At 40.3% G+C, this 21,881-nt stretch overlaps 1 protein-coding gene across 3 annotated transcripts in view; it reads right to left on the reverse strand.

Annotated features, from left to right (window-relative positions):
• Window positions 1–212: 212 nt before the first annotated feature.
• The window catches only part of LOC134796195 (sarcolemmal membrane-associated protein), a 62,015-nt gene continuing 40,346 nt past the window's right edge, over window positions 213–21,881 (reverse strand). For all 3 annotated transcript variants that reach the window (XM_063768216.1, XM_063768218.1, XM_063768217.1), the window contains exons 8-13: window positions 19,786–19,938; window positions 17,681–17,774; window positions 10,562–10,675; window positions 8,920–9,020; window positions 2,665–2,886; window positions 213–2,348 (exon numbers count right to left, since the gene is read on the reverse strand). In XM_063768216.1, the coding sequence (XP_063624286.1) occupies window positions 1,695–2,348; window positions 2,665–2,886; window positions 8,920–9,020; window positions 10,562–10,675; window positions 17,681–17,774; window positions 19,786–19,938 (1,338 nt within the window). In that variant the 3' untranslated portion in view covers window positions 213–1,694. The remainder of the gene's footprint in view (window positions 2,349–2,664; window positions 2,887–8,919; window positions 9,021–10,561; window positions 10,676–17,680; window positions 17,775–19,785; window positions 19,939–21,881) is intronic.

Genomic DNA, 21,881 nt, shown 5'->3' on the forward strand with positions numbered 1-21,881 from the left:
ACATTTTTCAAATCGAATTTCAACTTTACCATTCCGATTTAAGGTTCCAATTATACTGCACTATCGGGAAATGTGACTTGCCTTCAAATGAATCATCAAAGCGGGATTGATTGGAATATATATGGATTTTTTTGGGAAATCCTTGTAGATAGGTGCGGCCTGGAAAAGGGTTAAACAAAAGAAGGGTTTTATGAGAGAAATCAAAAACATCATTGTTTAAACAATTCAATATTATTTGCATAAATTTATCAGTACATCCACATAGAATGCATTATTAATTTACTTCATAAAATACAACATAAATTCTCGGACAGCGTGAAAATAAACGAAAGAACGACTATAAGATAAAATCTATTTACATTCAGGTGGTTTAAACACAAATAAACATCGAACATAACAAAACCAGTGCAACAATTAAATAATAAATATAGACACGGGACTTCAACGTGGTAAGGTAATAGTAAATCTAGGGCAATACAATTAATCAATCGTTAGTTATACAATACAAGTTTGTTACAAAAATTATCTATTGGCCATCACATCACAGAGCTAAAGCGATCTGAAGCGTCGAGCGGCACCGGCGTGCCCGCCTCGACTGAACTCGCGGCAACACAAACTCCTCTCCGGGAACTAAAACTAAACTGCATGCCCCCAACCGCTGGGCTGCGCTTAACAAAAATGCTTACATGCTGCACGTCGTCAATGCGTATACAAATGTCATCGATGCTCATAAATGCGTCAAGACAAATCGAGACCCCGTCATTTAGACTTTAATCATTAATATTCAATACAAACTTTTTTTAACCAGCTCATACTACAAGAGTAGAAAAAGTCATGCAAGAAATTGTAAGTCGATTATAAAGACTAGAAAATGCAAACTATTCGAACAAACCTCGCGACCCAGGCCGTGTGCATAATGCCCGCACGTAAACCTATAATTGATATGTGTAGCTCCGCAAAGCGATAACAAGGCGACAGGTCGGTTACTGCGCGACGAGTCGACGACGCTCACCGATGAACACACATGAAGTATCTTTATCTAATATCCAACAAGGGGACCCGGCGTCGCTCCGCCGCTCACGCCGAGGTTCAACAATATTATTATATATGTATGTATAACTTAGGACAGTCGTTAGGCCTTAATATATAAAATGTACAAGTATTTATTATGGCAGATATCAACAATCAATTTTATATCTATCAATACGATACTGTCAATTTTTACAGATACGATACTAGAGATATATACACGCTCCGCCGAGGCGCTCGTCTCGCGCTCGCCGCGACGCGCCCGAGGCAAATGGCACTTCAATACAAGCTCAGAGTCCCCGCGGTACTGCGCCCACTCGCACCGACCGGCGGATACGCCTCAGTCGCTCGGTCGAAGATCCAAACTAATAACCTATAAACTATCACTTTATACTCTAAATTATTCTAGGTTCGAATTACAATATCAATAAATATTCCGAGATCTTCGAGCGGCCACCGACGGGGCGCATCTAAAATATTAATTCGAGGTACCGGCAGCGGGCGGGTCGGTCCGAGTCGGGCTCGCGTTCCGAAACACGTCGATAGAGGTAAAGAGTGAGCAATAAATTTGAACAAGAAACGGTCCTCGCGGCTCGCACGGGTCGCGGAGCGGCGGCTCGCCCGGACGGCTACTCGTACCCGGGCGGGTCCCACGTGGCCGTTAATCAGGACAGGTAGGGCAGCAGCCAGTACAGCGCCGCGGCCAGCAGCGGCAGCACCACGGCCAGCAGGTGCGGCGCGGGCAGGCGCGGCTTGTGCTGCAGCTCGGCCAGCTGCGTAGCCAGCCGCGCGCGCTCCGCGCTCACCTCGGCCCAGCTCTCCTTGGCGCGCACCAGCTCCTCCTGCAGCGCGTGCAGCGACCCGTTCGCCAGCTGGCCCGCCAGCCGCTCCTCCTCCAGGACGCGGTCGCTCGCCGCGGGCTCGGCGACGGTCTCCTCGGGCGCGGTGTCGATCTCCGTCGCGACCGACTCCGTCTCGTCGTCGTCGTAGTCGAGGCGGAACATCTCGTCGATGTCGGCGGATATCTTCCTCGCGTCGGCGGGGTCGTCGCCCTCGAGATCGCGATCGGTCTCGACGGCCTTGTCGGCGGTGGGTCGGGCGGGCGGGTCGGCGTCGTGCTGCGCGGAGAGGCGGTCCAGGGCGGCGTCGCGGGCCTGCAGGTCGGCGCGGAGGGCGGCCACGTCGGCGGTGAGGTCGTCCACGTAGGCGCGCGTGGGCCGGAACGCGAGCTCGGCCTGCATCCACGCCGCGCTCGACGCGAGCCGCTGGATCTCGGCGAGGTTCGCCTCCTCCACGGCGGTCGACCTCTTCAGCTGGGCCTGCGCGAAATAAATCAGTTTTATTTTGTTCTGTTTTCATTTTGTTAATATTAGCACGTTTTTATTAATATATTTATCAATATAATATAACCTTGGAAGGCCGTTTTCACCTAATCTAATAGAAGTATTTTAGTGAAACCTTTTAAGCACAAATATGTATAATTCAGATGTTATAATTATAATTATCTACAAGCCAGATCTCTAGAGTAGCAACTGGTTTCCTTCGAGCTTCAGCTTATATGAGCGAATTCTTTGTTCAAAAATTTAATTATATTTTGTAGGCTCGGAAGTGGGCGGAGTCAGCAGTAGTGCATACCTGCAGGTCGTCTATCTTGGCCTGCGCTTGCCGCACGTCGCCCTGGTCCCTCGGGTCGGGCGGGTCGGGCTCGGCGCGCGCGGCCAGCAGCTCGTCGCGCACGGCGCGCAGCTGCTCGGCCTCGGCGCCCGCCGCGCCCAGGCGCTCGCGCAGCGCGCGGATCTCCTCGTTGAGGCCGGCCATCACGCGCAGGATGTTGGCGTACTCTATCCCACCTTTCGTCTGAAAGTTTTAATATTCGTAATTTTAATAAACATGTTGAAGTACAAGCAAATGTTTGGTGCCTTTCTTTGTCCAAACGAAACAGAACCTCCGCCTTAGATTTTCCTCCACCTCCTCTTGATTTAGTAATCGGTCCAGATGATTCCGGTCCGATCGAATGTGCAACGGCTGTCTGCGCACAATCACGCAGAATTCCTAGATTTATTATTTAAATAGTGTTGGTGACCTAGCAGTACCACGTACGACTTTCAAACCGAAGGTGTCGGGTTCGAACCCCGGCTCGTATCGATGAATTTTGTAAAAGTTAAGAAAGAAAAATCATTTCATTTACCAGTCGCAAGAAAAACATCGTAAAGGAAATCATCAGGTAACAATCTAAGTAACCAATTCATTTAAGATTAAGTCCAATGTCATTGCGTCTCACTCTTTCATTAAGCAAAATGTGCGACGCAATACACATTGGACAAAAAAAATTGAATAGGTGGAATACCACCCTTAGCAAACCCCAGGCTCTCCGAAGTGAGCCGTGGCAAAAATGCCGGACAACGCTAGAAAATTTATTAACCCTTTGAACGGCACACCTACGTTACATAACGCACCATCGTAAACATTAACGGAATGTACGAAGGTTAAAAATAGTTAAAATTAAACTTTATAGTCCGGTGGCCGGCTGCATGTAACAAACCTCATCAAAAAATAGAATATACCTACCCTGTAGAGGTACCTGACATTTAGTAGCTTCCAACGCACTTGGTCGGCCTAGGCTTAACCTGGCAGATTTTGTACAAATGGCAAAAACGTTGGCCAAAATTCATCAAAAAAAACCTCATCGAAAAATAGAATGAAACTTGTATGGTAGGATACCTGACTTTGAGGACAGTAAAAAAAAAGTGGTCGGCCTGATCTTAGCCTGGCAGTTTTTGCAGTCCGACCAGATTTATTGGGTCACGTGAGAGCTACAATTTACCTCATCGAAAAATAGAATGAAACAAACGGATTATAATATTTATAATAGCTAAAATAAGCCTGTTGACGTATGTCTTGGTCGGCCTCACCTTAACCTGGCAGTTTTTGCAGTCCGACCAAATTTATAAAAAAATCATCTAAAATTTTTATAGAAAAATCGTATGAAACTTGTATGGTACGATAGCTGCCTTTGAGGACAGTAAAAAAAAAGTGGTCGGCCAAATCCTGTGTTGGCAGGTTCCTGTGTCCGACCAATTTTGTGGTACCACGTGAGAGCTACAATTTACCTCATCGAAAAATAGAATGAAACAAACGGATTATAATAGCTAAAATAAGCCTGTTGACGTATGTCTTGGTCGGCCTCACCTTAACCTGGCAGTTTTTGCAGTCCGACCAAATTTATAAAAAAATCATCAAAATTTTTTTTATCGAAAAATCGTATGAAACTTGTATGGTACGATAGCTGCCTTTGAGGACAGTAAAAAAAAAGTGGTCGGCCAAATCCTGTGTTGGCAGGTTCCTGTGTCCGACCAATTTTGTGGTACCACGTGAGAGCTACAATTTACCTCATCGAAAAATAGAATGAAACAAACGGATTATAATAGCTAAAATAAGCCTGTTGACGGCCTCACCTTAACCTGGCAGTTTTTGCAGTCCGACCAAATTTATAAAAAAATCATCAAAAAATTTTTATCGAAAAATCGTATGAAACTTGTATGGTACGATGGCTGCCTTTGAGGACAGTAAAAAAAAGTGGTCGGCCAAATCCTGTGTTGGCAGGTTCCTGTGTCCGACCAATTTTGTGGTACCACGTGAGAGCTACAATTTTACCTCATCGAAAAATAGAATGAAACAAACGGATTATAATAGCTAAAATAAGCCTGTTGACGTATGTCTTGGTTGGCCTCACCTTAACCTGGCAGTTTTTGCAGTCCGACCAAATTTATAAAAAAACATCAAAAAAATGCTATCGAAAAATCGTATGAAACTTGTATGGTACGATAGCTGCCTTTGAGGACAGTAAAAAAAAAAGTGGTTGGCCAAATCCTGTGTTGGCAGGTTCCTGTGTCCGACCAATTTTGTGGTACCACGTGAGAGCTACAATTTACCTCATCGAAAAATAGAATGAAACAAACGGATTATAATAGCTAAAATAAGTTTGTTGAATGTTGACGTATGTCTTGGTCGGCCTCACCTTAACCTGGCAGTTTTTGCAGTCCGACCAAATTTATAAAAAAATCATCAAATATTTTTATAGAAAAATCGTATGAAACTTGTATGGTACGATAGCTGCCTTTGAGGACAGTAAAAAAAAAGTGGTCGGCCAAATCCTGTGTTGGCAGGTTCCTGTGTCCGACCAATTTTGTCGTACCACGTGAGAGCTACAATTTACCTCATCGAAAAATAGAATGAAACAAACGGATTATAATAGCTAAAATAAGCCTGTTGACGTATGTCTTGGTCAGCCTCACCTTAACCTGGCAGTTTTTGCAGTCCGACCAAATTTATAAAAAAATCATCAAAAATTTTTTATCGAAAAATCGTATGAAACTTGTATGGTACGATGGCTGCCTTTGAGGAAAGTAAAAAAAAAGTGGTTGGCCAAATCCTGTGTTGGCAGGTTCCTGTGTCCGACCAATTTTGTGGTACCACGTGAGAGCTACAATTTTACCTCATCGAAAAATAGAACGAAACAAACGGATTATAATAGCTAAAATAAGCCTGTTGACATATGTCTTGGTTGGCCTCACCTTAACCTGGCAGTTTTTGCAGTCCGACCAAATTTATAAAAAAACATCAAAAAAATGTTATCGAAAAATCGTATGAAACTTGTATGGTACGATAGCTGCCTTTGAGGACAGTAAAAAAAAAAGTGGTTGGCCAAATCCTGTGTTGGCAGGTTCCTGTGTCCGACCAATTTGGTGGTACCACGTGAGAGCTACAATTTACCTCATCGAAAAATAGAATGAAACAAACGGATTATAATAGCTAAAATAAGTTTGTTGACGTATGTCTTGGTCGGCCTCACCTTAACCTGGCAGTTTTTGCAGTCCGACCAAATTTATAAAAAAATCATCAAATATTTTTATAGAAAAATCGTATGGAACTTGTATGGTACGATAGCTGCCTTTGAGGACAGTAAAAAAAAAGTGGTCGGCCAAATCCTGTGTTGGCAGGTTCCTGTGTCCGACCAATTTTGTGGTACCATGTGAGAGCTACAATTTACCTCATCGAAAAATAGAATGAAACAAACGGATTATAATAGTTAAAATAAGCCTGTTGACGTATGTCTTGGTCGGCCTCACCTTAACCTGGCAGTTTTTGCAGTCCGACCAAATTTATAAAAAAATCATCAAAAATTTTTTTATCGAAAAATCGTATGAAACTTGTATGGTACGATAGCTGCCTTTGAGGACAGTAAAAAAAAAGTGGTCGGCCAAATCCTGTGTTGGCAGGTTCCTGTGTCCGACCAATTTTGTGGTACCACGTGAGAGCTACAATTTACCCCATCGAAAAATAGAATGAAACAAACGGATTATAATACCTAAAATAAACCTGTTGACGTATGGCTTGGTCGGCCTCACCGTAGCCTGGCAGTTTTTGCAGTCCGACCAAATTTGTGGTACCACGTGACAGCTACAATTTACCTCATCGAAAATAGGATGAAAAAAAAAACGGATTATAATAGTTTAAGATTAGAATTATTTGGAATAAAAAAAATCCTAGTAGTTACCACCAACTCGGTGTGGTGGTACCTACTGGGAATTTTTATTCCCAGTAGTTACCACTGGTAAAAGGTGCGAATTTCTTTTCTACAAACCGAGCTTCGAAGGAGAAATGCTACAGTTGATGGAAAAAAGGCTGATTTGATGCAAAGATAATCACTTAATATATGTGAGGTTATCTTGTGTATTTTACCGTTTATTAAAATTTTGGAAGGCTCACGTGCAGTTTTTCCTCTTATATTACAAGTGTTCGATTGAAAACTAAGCTTTGGTGTATACCTGGATCACCTGCATGTACAAGAAGGCGTTTCATATACGCCCGCCCATCAGATAGGTACACAAAGTCGTGATGCGTATGGAATACAGCATGTGTGGCCAAGCCATTATGCCCTAAATTATGTACTACTTCGTTAAAACTTAGCTTACCTGTGTATTTACTCTTTCCAAAATATTTATCTTCCTTAGAATGCAGCCTACACAAACGGTCTTTGTCATTTGCCTTAGTTTTTGGTACTCAAAGCTTTTTCACACCGATTTATGCATATCGGGTCCTTGGGAAAAAAGGGAGATCCTATAGGTATATTTCCACAATTTGTCGCACACTACTGCAGTATTGTGGAGAAAAAAAATCATACAACCGAATTGATAACCTCCTCCTTTGGGATTTGGAAGTCGGTTAAAAAAGAAGAATGTTTACAATTTATTGGAAACAATGTATGTGATTTGACAGTGACAGAAACTCCACTATGGAGGCGCCACCTGGCGTGATAAAATGTCAGTTATGCCTCCTCATTCTATCTGTAGTGGAAAAGTAGGATATACGATTCAAAACTTGTCAAAAATCGATGAAAACCTTTTTATTTTTGACATCTGTGAGACATCATCTCAACGTAAGTGTTACTCTGAAACCACGTCGGTAGTTAGAAAACGTTATTTAGATATTAGATAGATTTATGAATAAAATTTGAACTGAATGTTTTCTTTTTTTTTAAAGCCCTCTAAGACCTCCATGGACTCTTACTTATGACTTTTTTCAGTTAGCATTATTAAGTTAAGTTCAAGCTGCGAAGAAACCATATTTTCAATATAGAAATTATTATTCTTTATAAATGTGGTCGGACTGCAAAAACTGCCTGGCTAAGGTGAGGCCGACCAAGACATACGTCAACAGGCTTATTTTAGCTATTATAATCCGTTTGTTTCATTCTATTTTTCGATGAGGTAAATTGTAGCTCTCACGTGGTACCACAATGGACACAGGAACCTGCCAACACAGGATTTGGCCGACCACTTTTTTTTTACTGTCCTCAAAGGCAGCTATCGTACCATACAAGTTTCATACGATTTTTCGATAAAAATTTTTTGATGATTTTTTTATAAATTTGGTCGGACTGCAAAAACTGCCAGGTTAAGGTGAGGCCGACCAAGACATACGTCAACAGGCATATTTTAGATATTATAATCCGTTTGTTTCATTCTATTTTTCGATGAGGTAAATTGTAGCTCTCACGTGACCCAATAAATCTGGTCGGACTGCAAAAACTGCCAGGCTAAGGTGAGGCCGGCCACTTTTTTTTTACTGTCCTCAAGGTCAGGTATCCTACCATACAAGTTTCATTCTATTTTTCGATGAGGTTTTTTTTGATGAATTTTTGTCCAACGTTTTTGCCATTTGTACAAAATCTGCCAGGTTAAGCCTAGGCCGACCAAGTGCGTTGGAAGCTACTAAATGTCAGGTACCTATACAGGGTAGGTATATTCTATTTTTTGATGAGGTTTGTTTCATGCAGCCGGCCACCGGACTATTATACATGCGCGTCTCTAGCCGTCTTTGACTGGCAAAGATTTAATTGAGGCAAAGAGAATAGAGTGTATAGAGACGGATTGTCAAAGTAAATTATGTAGCCACTGTAAATTTACTGCCATCTTTCGACAGAATATAAAACTGTTAGAACGCCATTTGACTTTGATCTTTATTCTTTCACTGATATGTGTTAACTTATTAAATATTAATATTAACGCCATCTGCTCGACTATAGGCCAAAGGTATGGTGCAATCTTTTCGAGCGATGGCGCCATAATCTTAAGCCTACTCTCGAGTAGATGGCGTTAATATAAATATTTAACAAGTTGACACATATCAGTGAAAGAATAATGATCAAAGTCAAATGGCGTTCTAACAAATTTAATTTTCTGTCGAAAGATGGCAGTAAATGTACTGTAGCTACATAATTTACCATGACAGTAACTCTCTACTTCAAATTATCTTTGATGGAGGCAAAAAATTGCCAGATAGTTGTGTGCATATAATACTCGCATAGTTACAAAAGTAAACACATACCGGCGAATCCTCAGTCTCGGGCTCGGTGTAGGTGGAGTTGGCGTTGTTGTCGGCGCGCAGCTCGCCGTCCAGCGGGCTCGACGACCCGTCCCGGTCCGGCTCTGAAAATACTAACAAAGTAAGTACTAGAAGACACAAGACTTAATGGGATTGGCCACTGTCAAAGGTTTGCATAGATGGCGCCATCATAGCTTGCCCCTTTCTCTAGTTGAGTTAGATTTGGCTTTAAGCTGGCATCCAGGAGTTATAATTATTAAAAAAAATTGACACAATTCTAGGGATTGATAGGAAATTCCGCTGATTATAATCTACCATCAGATTTGAAAACAGAAAACTTGTTGCATATTATCAAGCCGCGATTAAAATGCGATTGAACACATAACATGTTTATAATGATAATTTTGGTTAAGTCGGGATTTTTAACAAAATTTTTGAAAATCATCAGACAATAATATGCGAGGCCATTCGAACCTCGACTTTGTTAATATGAGATTAGTTGTTTTTTTTATATACACCGTGTTTTTTTTGATTTCCGTTAATTTCAAGGATGCATTCCTGAGCTTAAATCAAGTAACTTTCTCGAAGACACCGATATTCTAATTAACTCCATTTCGGAGATATTCAATATTTTTTTTTTCATATAAGGCCTCTACAAGCGTGTGCACTTGCCTTAGTGCCGGTTTACATATTGATTAGTGTTTAGAATGAGTTCATACATTTGCTACTAAACTTAAGTACAACCTCGGTCGATCGATGTTCCAAATGACATTGATTATGTCACAGATTTCAATTGTTTAGCTGAGTTAAATGTAATGCCCGTGTTAAAACAACGCTGTATATGCTACATTTAATTACTTTTTAAACTTAATTGTTTAAAGCAAAAAAAATTTTTTTTTTAGTTAACTATGCCAATCAGTTCTCTTAAACGTACTTAACCATACCGTACCCATACAGTTAACGGAATTCAATAAAAACACGGTGTATAGACGTAGTTTGTACCTAATTCGAAAAATAGGGTTTGCGTTATAGCACTGCACATACAGAATGACCAATGCCCAAAAAAAAACATCCGTACGGTACTACGGAGCTCAGTGTGACATACCCTGCGGCCCGCACCGCATCTCCGTCCGAAAGCGCGAACCGTCGTATGACTCGCACCTTTACACGGAGAGCAGACCATGTAGTTTTTGCATACATATCAAGATTCTACAGTACAAAGTTAGAAACCGCAGCACCGGACGCTGCCCCGAAGTGCGGAGTAGTGTGATAACCGTCTTTTGGCGGCGTTCCACGCTTTGTTGTTTGCATACTAGACGTGAAGGTGGGTAGACTATATTGAGTTAAAAACCGGCCAAGTGCGAGTCGGACTCGCGCAAGAGGGGCTCCGTACCATTTAAACAAAAAACGGGAAAAAAATCACGTTTATTGTATGGGAGCCCCACTTAAATATTTATTATATTCTGTTTTTGGTATTTGTTGTTATAGCGGCAACAGAAATACATCATCGTTGAAACTTTCAGCTGCCTAGCTATCACGGTTCATGAGATACAGCCTGGTGACATACAGACGGACAGACAGCGGAGTCTTAGTAATAGGGTCCCGTTTTTACCCTTTGGGTACGGAACCCTAAAAAGCATGTTACCGTGGTTGAGCCGCTGCTGCTTCTCGTCGTCGGTGCAGAGGTCGGGCTCGCCGGTCTTCTCCTCGCCACTGCCGCCGTCCTCGCCCGTCGACCCGTCCGACACTTCGTCTTTTTCTGATGACCAAACAAGTAGCATTTAAAGCCACCCCACACTAGCGTCTCCTGAGCATCAGCGTCTAGTCTACTCTATAGCTGCTTGTCGACGCAATTGTGCAGCGACGCCATCTTCTATAGCGCTGACTAGACGCCGACGCTCGGAAGACGCTATAGTAGACCTTTGGGTCGCCAAACGGGCGACCGGGGTCATATCTCTATTTCTCTCACCCTACCTTCGACCACGCGAGCCTGAATGAGAAGTTTTACGACTCTGGTCGTCCGTTTGGTCTGGGTCTACTAGTGTGGGGTGGCTCTTAGTCCCTTAGGCGGCGCGGCGACCGGGAGGCGGGCGGAAACTGTCGTCGTCGAGTCGGTCGATGCCGAACATAATACATCAAAATGTATTAGACTTGAATGAATTTGTTTTGGACGACAGCGGCACCGCCGGTCGTGTACGTCCAGTCCGCGGCCTTAGATTAGACTTAATAGCAAAGAAGTTATAACTTGAAAGATAAAGGCAAAAGGTTATGTTGTCCTGTTTACATAGAATCTTCATTTATGCACTAAATTTAAAACACTATTCTATTGAACTTTATACCCCAGATAATCGTTTCATCACACGTTATACTTGAAGAAGAGGAATCTTCAGTCGTGGGAACCCTTTGGTTTGTTATTGTTGGTTGGTAAGGTTAATACTGGGCTATAGCCGCGCGTCAGTTGACAGCTTTGGCGGTTAAAAGGTCATAGTCCACATTCTAACATATCAACATATGTTACTTTAGTAAAACAAACCTAGAATGTATTTTATTGCGCTAAGATACGGCATACAATTAAAAATTTCCGGGTATAATAACTGAAAATACTGAAAATTATGAGTATATAATTAAAATTGTAAACTAGTGGCTCTGTGAGCTGTAGACCTCGCGAGCTGAGCTTAAAACTGAGTAAATGTATGGCTTCGTTGTTTAGAAGAATTTAGAGAATCTAATTTGACAATTAAAACCTTAACTATCGAACCTGCTTACAAAATTCGGGGATTGGTTTAGAAATGCGATGAGTAGAGTTGAACAGATGGACATACGAAACAATTTTTGGCTAACAGGCCAATTCAAACGTACACTGATATCAGAATGACGTCTAACTGATGTCATTTAGTTATCGTGCATTTCGCACGATGACTACTAAATAACATGATAAAAATATCATTCCGATGTCAGTGTACGGTCGGTGCCCCAACTTAAGTATCCACGTCGCCATACTAATTGTATAGAAAAGTGGATAGAGTTAGACCAAGAAAAGTCTGCAGAGATTTTGACAGCACACGCAGTGCCAATGTTATTTGTGCCTGTGTCAAAATCTCTGCAGACTTTTCTTGGTCTAACTCTACTTATGTTAGGGAACCAACATTACCTTTTAATTATATAGCCTGTAAACTGCAACTGAGAAGCTTCGTGCGCGTTTGGTTTGCCAGTCTTTTCAGTATTTGTTCCTCCTCGAGTTGCAATAGAAGGAGTTTCATGCTTTTAATTTTAGTCGAGTAAGAATTTAAATATCTAACTAATCTAAATTCTAAAGAGAATAGATTGTATAGGGGACGTGCATGAACTATAGGGGGCAGCACAGGAGCCGTCAGATCTTTGGCGAAGCGTAGATGTGTAGTTTATGATTCCGATGTAGCCCACAAGATGGCAGAACCTACTATGCACAAGAAAACGTAGCTACGAGAACGGTTGACGGTAGCACTTGCTTTGGCAATGTACATGTGCACATATGTTTCCGATTCAGGCCACAAGATGGCAGGCCCTCCAACACGCACGGTCCCTATAGGGGGCGTGCGTGAACTATAGGGGGCGGCATAGGAGCCGTCAGGTTTTTGGCGTGAGGCGTAGGGTAAATGTGGGATAGTTGCCATACTTTTTGAAAAAGGTGAATAAAATACAGAAGATAAGCATTTAAAAATCTTATAACACAGTGTTAGTTTGTATACGCATTAAGAGCGCTCTTACAAGAAAAGTCGAAATAATGCAAAATTGATGATACTAGTCGACGAAATTCAGGACTTTGCGCTCATTATTAGAAACAATGAGTACTTGTTCCAGTAAAAGCGTCTTCTTATCTTTATAAATGACGTTGTAAATATTAGAAAAAGGACTTATTAAATTAGTAATGATTTTTTTTCTGATGGTCGTTTCCGAAAAACCCCGTGAAGCACTGAATGGCGAGCTCTTATTTGGAAATGTTGAGAATTTTACTCTGCTAAACCTGGCTATTTTGTATTACTAATACCCTGTACTTTAGGCATATCAAACTATATTTTTCCTACATACCTTTGAGAAAGAGAAAATCAAAGTAAAACGAACTCGATTTTCTCTCCGAAACAAGTGTCAATTCCTACGAAAATCTACTTAATATCGAAGTCATTTTCATACTCAAGCAATCTGCAACGTTTACTTATACTGTTGGTATACATTAGTGTTTATGAAATTCTACTATAATTTTTTGGCAATTTTTTGAAAACTACTCTATATTACCGATGACGCGCGCTGCGCCAGCTCAGTGCCGCGGCAGAGCTTGTAGAGGCAGGACGTGTGTCGGTCGGCTCCGCACATTTTCAACGGCGACGACGAGGTTTTTTATCATTGTGTGCGGCGGGCGCCGTGTAAAACGCTATACTGTGTGCGTGTAAACCGCAACGAGAGACTTTGATCCTAGCACCGTTTTTATAGTATTATAATTTATAATGGTACAGTTTAATAAACTACCGGACAGGATTAAAAATATTTGAAACGACCTGACATTCTATATGTATTTATTTGACTCAAGATAGTACTCAGGGTCTGATGATGGAGCCGGAAGGTGGGCACCGGTACCAATCAACCATGCCACTAAACCACTTTGTGTTTAGGCTCGTTTTATTCATCTCAACAAGATCTTTGACACAAGATAGTACTCAGGGTCTGATGATGGAGCCGGAAGGTGGTCACCGGTACCAATCAACCATGCAACTAAACCACTTCGTGTTTGGGCTCGTTTGATTCGGCTCAACAAGATCTTTGACTTAAGATAGTACTCAGGGTCTGATGATGGAGCCGGAAGGTGGTCACCAGTACCAATCAACAATGCAACTAAACCACTTCGTGTTTAGGCTCGTTTTATTCGTCTCAACAAGATCTTTGACTTAAGATAGTACTCAGGGTCTGATGATGGAGCTGGAAGGTGGTCACCGGTACCAATCAACCATGCAACTAAACCACTTCGTGTTTGGGCTCGTTTGATTCGTCTCAACAAGATCTTTGGCACAAGATAATACTCAGGGTCTGATGATGGAGCCGGAAGGTGGTCACCGGTACCAATCAACCATGCAACTAAACCACTTCGTGTTTAGGCTCGTTTGATTCGTCTCAACAAGATCTTTGACACAAGATAGTACTCAGGGTCTGATGATGGAGCCGGCAGGTGGTCACCGGTACCAATCAACCATGCCACTAAACCACTTCGTGTTTAGGCTCGTTTTATTCGTTTCTATAAGATCTTTGACACAAGATAGTACTCAGGGTCTGATGTTGGAGCCGGAAGGTGGTCACCGGTACCAATCAACCATGCAACTAAACCACTTCGTGTTTAGGCTCGTTTGATTCGTCTCAACAAGACCTTGGACACAAGATAGTACTCAGGATCTGATGATGGAGCTGGAAGGTGGCCACGGGTACCAGTCTACCATGTAACTGAACCACTTCGTGTTTGGGCTCGTTTGATTTGTCGCAACAAGATCTTTGACACAAGTTAGTACTCAGGGTCTGATGATGGAGCTGGACTGTGGCCACGGGTACCAGTCTACCATGTAACTGAACCACTTCGTGTTTGGGCTCATTTGATTCGTCGCAATAAGATGTTTGACACAAGATACTACTCAGGGTCTGATGATGGAGCTGATGATGATAGACAGGTACCCGTCGCCACCTTCGCGCTCCATCATCAGACCCTGAGTACTACCTTGTGTCAAAGATCTTGTTGAGATGAATAAAACGTGCCTAAACACGAAATGGTTTAGTTGCATGGTTGATTGGTACCGGTGACCACCTTCCGGCTCCAACATCAGACCCTGAGTACTATCTTGTGTCAAAGATCTTGTTGAAACGAATAAAACGAGCCTAAACACGAAGTGGTTTAGTTGCATGGTTGATTGGTACCGGTGACCACCTTCCAGCTCCATCATCAGACTCTGAGTATCACCTAGTGTCAAAGATCTTGTTGAGACGAATCAAACGATCCTAAATACGATGTGGTTTAGTTGCATGGTTGATTGGTAATGGTACCTTCCAGCTCCATCATCAGACCCTGAGTACTGTCTTGTGTCAAAGATCTTGTTGAGACGAATCAAACGAGCCCAAACACGAAGTTGTTTAGTTACATGATAGACTGGTACCCGTGGCCACCTTCCAGCTCCATCATCAGACCCTGTGTATCTTCAGTGTCAAAGATCTTGTTGAGACGAATCAAACGAGCCTAATCATGTTACTACATGGTTGATTGGTATCCGTGACCACCTTAATCATCATCAGATCCTCAGTACCAGTTCGTTTTTAAACCCTCGTTGATACAAACTTTACAACCTATAGGTACCAAATGCAATGACGAAACATGTAAATGAGCGAGTAGGTACCTATAATTTCTTTCGAGTAATATACCTTCATAAGTACAAGTATGGGGCTATTCATAAATTACGTCGTTTCAAATGGGAGGAGTGGGGGGGGGGGGGGGTCTGGACATCGGATGATGGTAACATGACGTAGGAGGAAACAGATTCATCCGAAGCTTGATTTTTGGATGATTTGAGGGGTGGGGGGGGGGGGTCAAAAATCGTCAAAAATAGATGACGTAATTTATGAACAGCCCCTATGTACATTTGCACTGCATTTAGTATTTTCGTACTTACCAAATAACAGTTTTAGAACTTTAAAAGTTAAGTACAGTTAGTGTTGTTATGGTTGATTTCAATATGCTTCGCGAAGGATCAAGAATGTTTAATCCATCATTGTAGTGCGAGTGTGGTAGAAGGGATCGGCGTACTGAGCTCGCACGGCCTGCCGCAGCGCGTAAAATACCTAAACTCGCTCAACGCCGAAATGTAATAGCGCTCTTAATAAACAATATTTTCAAGGTAGTTTGATATTATTTGTTTTATTTGTTTAGTTATAAACAAAATAAAAAGGTCCTTCGGACGGGGATAGATGCCAACTGTATGGGTTAGATGCCGCAATGATATTTTGACTCGTGGGATAGTATACAAATAAAACAAATAATATCCAGCTACCTTGAAAATATTGTTTATTAATGAGTATACAAACTAACACTGTGTTATAAGATTTTTAAATGTTTATCTTCTATATTTTATTCACCTTTTTCAAAAAGTATGGCAACTATCCCACATTTACCTTAATCTGTTGCGGCGTAAAATAGTTTTTCGCAATAAATCACAATACGTCCATTTTAGCGAAGTGTTCGTCATTAACCAGGGGGAGGAAAGGAGTAAGCTTACAAATAAAAAATGAATTGCAAGCGTTGAATTCGCACAAGTCGCTATGTGAAAATTTGGGCATCTATCCCCCTATAGCATCTATCCCACATTTACCCTAAATGTGACGTTTATGCTTCCGATGTAGCCCACAAGATGACAGAACCTATACTATGCATAAGGAAACGTACCTACAAGAACGGTAGATGGTAGAACTTGCTTTGGCAATGTACATGTTTCCGATTCAGACCACAAGATGGCAGACCCTCCAACGCGCACGGTCCCTATAGTAGAGGGTTATTGTCGTACTAAATTTTGTAGTCACTGTAAATCAGTGCTGTAAATTTACTGCCATCTTTCGATACAGGATTAAAATGAAAATGAATAAAAAATATCAATAAATGTATAGGTATATGTATGGATAAATGTTTTTTTTTTATTTTTAGAACGCCATATGATTTTGACCCATGTTCTTTTACTGATATGAGTAAAAATTGTTAAATATAAAATGGTGTCGCCATCTAGACGAGCATAGAGGCCAAAGGTATGGCGCCGTATATTCAAGAATCAAATTTTCTTTAAAGCGCAAAAAACCATCATCTCTTGCAAAAATTAAACGAATACGCTTAGCCCGCGCTTGATAAATAAAAAATACGATTTTTTTCATTTTTTCAAAATAAAATAATAAAATAAAAAACAACAATTGATACGAAATTTAAGTATAAAAAAATACAAAAAGTTGTGTAGCAGCATACAATTACTGGGAATGGAACCAGGGACCTCCCGATGCAAACAAAAAAAGCGAACGTTTGTAAAATGCGCCATGATAGTTCTTACTAAAGCTGACGAAATTTAGCTACTCATTCTCAAGTAAAAACGAAATATCTAAATACCGCCAAAACCAGCGATACAAATTTTCTGAATTTTTGGACATTTAATCTATAAACATATATCAAAAAGAAAAAAACTCTTATGATATCGATACGTTTATTTGTTTAAGCGCTAGGTATCACGACTCCGCCATTTTTAAAAAATTCCAAAAACCGGATTGACAAAAAATTTTTATTTAGTCATAGAATCTGGTCACAAAATTTCATGAGAATCGGTTAAGAATTGCGACCTGTAGAGGAGAACATCCGGAAATACAAAACTAAATATCTAAATACCGCCTAAACCAGCGATAATTTTTTTCTGCATTTTTTGCTATTAACTCTGTAAACATGTCTCAAAAAGAAAAAACTCTTATGATATCGATACGACTATTTGTTTAGGCGACAGGTATCACGACTCCGCCATTTTTAAAAATTTCCAAAAACCGGATTGACAAAAAAAATTTATTTAGTCATAGAATCTGGTCACAAAATTTCATGAGAATCAGTTAAGAATTGCGACCTGTAGAGAAGAACATCCGGACATACGAAAGCAAATTGCTCGAGTCAAAACGTAGACCTTCGCTACGCTTCGGTCAATAAAGCATACGTGTAAATGCAAAAAAAAAAACATAATACCTTTGTTTTCTTCATCGTAAATATTATTCTTCTTCAATATCAATTCGAATTCTTTCGCCGATTTGCCCTCTGCGGATATGGCTTTGATGCCGACCTGTAAACACAATTTAAAATCCATTAATATAATCAACAAATCTGAGCAGCAGCAGATGTCTTATCGTCTAATAGCTTCACGCTAAATGCCGTAACCGACTACCGCACCGCAAACCTTGGTGCGGTCAAAATATCTCTTTCTCGCTCTAACTTATAGCTGCGTCCTTAACGTACGTACCGCGACTACCTTACACACTATCGGTACGTGCGTCGCACCGCACCGAGGTCGCGGTGCGGTGCGGTAGCCTGTTACGGCTTTAAACGTGACATTTCACGGGGCAATCAGTCTAACAGTATATAGGTAGTAAAGATACCTTTTATTTTCCTGTTAAATAGACATTGCAGCAATAGTATACTTATGTAGTTCAGTTTAAGAGCTAGAAGAAAACGTAAATAAAAGTAGATATCTAAAACGTCTTAAGATCCATTTTTGTTAAAATGTGTCGCAGCAGATACATTTTATATACTGCTCATTATACTATATGCATCATTATTTGCGTTATTTGACATCTGTCACTCACAACAGCAATACAATGTAAAATGTCTTGCACATCGAAATCACAAAGGAAAACAATTGCACTGCGAACGTTTACGTTCTACGTCTTTTTTTTTTATTTTAGGGTTGGCCGGACACCACCGTCATGAATCGGTAGTCGTCTAAGTAATACGATATAAATTTTTCATTTTTCTTTTAATAAAAATAAGGAAATGGTGGATAATTAACAGTAAATATGGATATATTTATCGTCACCTAACAGACAACAAATTTGACACAGAAATAACATAAATAAACTTTAAAATAGATCCCCTCGGTCGGTACTCGGTCGGTGTATTAAATGCATTTACCTTGCGGGAAAACCATATAATTCTAGCTTTATTTAAATCTCAAATAAAAAATCATTATACGTCACAATTCGATACCTCAATCTACGTGCCATCCAATCGTAATCGCTTGCTGTGACAATCGATTTGGGTTAGTTATATCTCTATACACCGTGTTTTTTTTTATTTCCGTTAATTTCAAGGGTGCATACCTGAGCTTAAATCAAGTAACTTTCCCAAAGACACCGATATTCTAATTAACTCCATTTCGAAGATAATCAATATTTTATTTTTTTCCTATAAGGCCTCTACAAGCTTGTACACTTGCCTTAAGGCCGGTTTACATATTGATTAGTGTTTAGAATGAGTTCATACATTTGCTACTAAACTTCAGTAAAATCTCGGTCGATCGATGTTCGAATTGACATTGATATGTCACAGATTTCAATTGTTTGGTTTAGTTAAATGTAATGCCCGTGTTACAACAACGCTATATGCTACATTTAATTACTTTTTAATATTAATTTTTCTGAAAAAAAAAATGCAAAATTTTTTTTTTTTTAAATTAACTATGCCATTTAGTTTTCTTAAACGTACTTAACCATACCCCGAAGTTAACGGAATTCAATAAAAACACGGTGTATACGTCAGTCATAATGTGTCAAATTACGCAAATAATGATGCATAGAGTATAGAGCTGCAGATCTATGTGAATAGAATATAAAACGTATATAACATAAGGTCCAAACTTCACTAGGTTGTTGCTGTCTGTACATGCCTAGAATGTAAACTTCAGGTCTAACCTTGTTGAGCAGGTGTTGCGACAGTAGCATCTAGCCTCCACGTCAAACCTAACCTAAACTTGTAAAACCGTGCCGTACCTTGCCGGCATAATAAACCTAAACTTGTGTGACATAAGGTCCAACCTTGTTGAGCAGGTGTTGCGGCAGCAGCATCTTGATTTCTTTATGTAGTCTGGCGGCGCCCTTCGCCTCCGCTAGCTTGTTGTCCGTGCTCAGTGCGGGCATGTTCGACCTAAACTTGTGCGACATAAGGTCCAACCTTGTTGAGCAGGTGTTGCGGCAGCAGCATCTTGATGTAGTCTGGCAGCGCCCTTCGCCTCCGCTAGCTTGTTGTCCGTGGCCAGTGCCGGCATGTTCGACCTAAACGTGTGCGACATAAGGTCCAACCTTGTTGAGCAGGTGTTGCGGCAGCAGCATCTTGATGTAGTCGGGCAGCGCGCGCACGGCGTCCTCCAGGGTGCCGGTGCGCTTCGCCTCCGCTAGCTTGTTGCTGTCCGTGCTCAGTACCAGCATTTTGGCCTCGCCGTTTTGTACTGAGTACTGTAATAACAGAAATAATACTTATGTAAGGTAACCTACTAACATTAGCGCAGCTAGCTGATAATTATTAAACTTTATCTCATTGTAATAAGGGTTACGTATAGTATAGCTAGTCAGTTAATTGTATTTTAAGTACAAGAGGTGTAATAATAAGTGTACGGTTTCAGTAGCGACTTAGCGAGCGTCCAGCGGCGTGTTTGGCGGGGCGTACATGCGTACCGTCGAGCTTCCAAGGGATTTTAACAGCGTGAACAGCGCAGTGTTCGATTTCCCTCAAAAAAATTCCCTACGCTGTTTATTGCATAAATCAATCAAGGAATGCATTTGAAATGCAAGACTAGAACACCTAGAAGTCTATTTCAAATACTTTTTTTTATAAAAAATAAATTATATTTCATGAGCTTACATCGAAAAATTACTAAAAAATATTCTACAAAAGTATCTGATGAAGAAGTCGCTTTTTAATCAAGGTAGTTTGATAAAGAAGCCTTTGGCGCATATTTTCTAGTTCTTCGTTTTGGAATTTACCCTCTGCTTACCGAGTTATTCATATAAATACAGATTTTTTATTTCATTTTTTTTCTCCTGAAAAACTCAAAAGTGCGACTTGTAACTAGCACTGAAAGATGGCTCTTAACTAGGACTACCACTGGTAAAAAAATCACGTTCCACTATCGCGGCGTTTGGGAGTTATGTATAAAGGTCAAATTATACTTTTTAGGGTTGTTACTTAAAGGTCAAACAAATATGAAAGGTCGGAGTAATTAAAAAATCTGATTAATTTAAATTAAGAAACAACATAAGAAACTTTATTTATATTTATTTATTTAACCTTTATTGCACAATACAAGAAATTACAAATGGCAGACTTGCCAAAAGGCATTCTCTACCAGTCAACCATTGGGCCACGCAGAAACTTTTTAGAGCAGTGCACTTTGTTAAACAATAAAGTCATTAAATTCAGAAAAGAAAGAAAGAAATTCAGAAGTCAAGTTATAGTTTCTTTTCGCAAGTTGGTCTCAGATTTTATGTATTTTGTGGCTCATACAAATCATTTTCATTTTCGAGAACTAACGTGCAGTCGTCAACATGGGATGGATTTTCATCACCGTCTATTAACGAAGATCCATCATTAGCTAGATCTTCATCATCGACTTCAGCCTCTTGTAAGTTTTCTTCATGAATCGGCTTCAGAAGTTCACAAACTGCTTCTGGTAGACTAATCCTACTGGACGATTTTTGTAAGTATAAATGAAAGAGGTTTGCACACAATTAAATGTATTCAAACTTAGCCATTTTGATAATGATGGATAAAATTGTTTTTTACGATTAGTCGATTTTTAATTAATCACTAGCACTGGTGCACTTTTGCCCACGTCAATCCAGTGTTCCTGTATTTTTATTTATGTACCTGGAGTATGTCTAAACAATATACAGTTTTGTAATAGAGGAAAATTTTGAATTAATTCTGACTAAAAATTAAAGGTCAAGTTGAGGGTCAACCCTAACACTGTATTTTTAAATTCGATAACTCCCAAACGCCGCGATAGTGGAACGTGATTTTTTTACCAGTGGTTGACCTAGTTAAGAGCAATCTGTCAGTGCTAGTCACAAGTCGCACATTTGAGTTATTTAGGAGAAAAAAATGAAATAAAAAATCTCTATTTATATGAATTACTCGGTAACCAGAGGGTAAATTCCAAAACTAAGAACTAGAAAATATGCGCCAAAGGCTTCTTTATCGAACTACATTGATTAAAAAGCGACTTCTTAATCAGATACTTTTGTAGAATTTATTTAGTAATTTTTCGATGTCAAGGGCATGAAATATAATTTATTTTTTATTAAAAAAAGTATTTGAAATAGACTTCTGGGTGTTCTAGTCTTGCATTTCAAATGCATTCCTTGATTGATTTATGCAATTAACAGCATAGGGAAATTTT

The sequence above is a fragment of the Cydia splendana genome, chromosome 13 (assembly GCF_910591565.1).
Source record: "Cydia splendana chromosome 13, ilCydSple1.2, whole genome shotgun sequence".
Lineage (NCBI taxonomy): Eukaryota > Metazoa > Arthropoda > Insecta > Lepidoptera > Tortricidae > Cydia > Cydia splendana.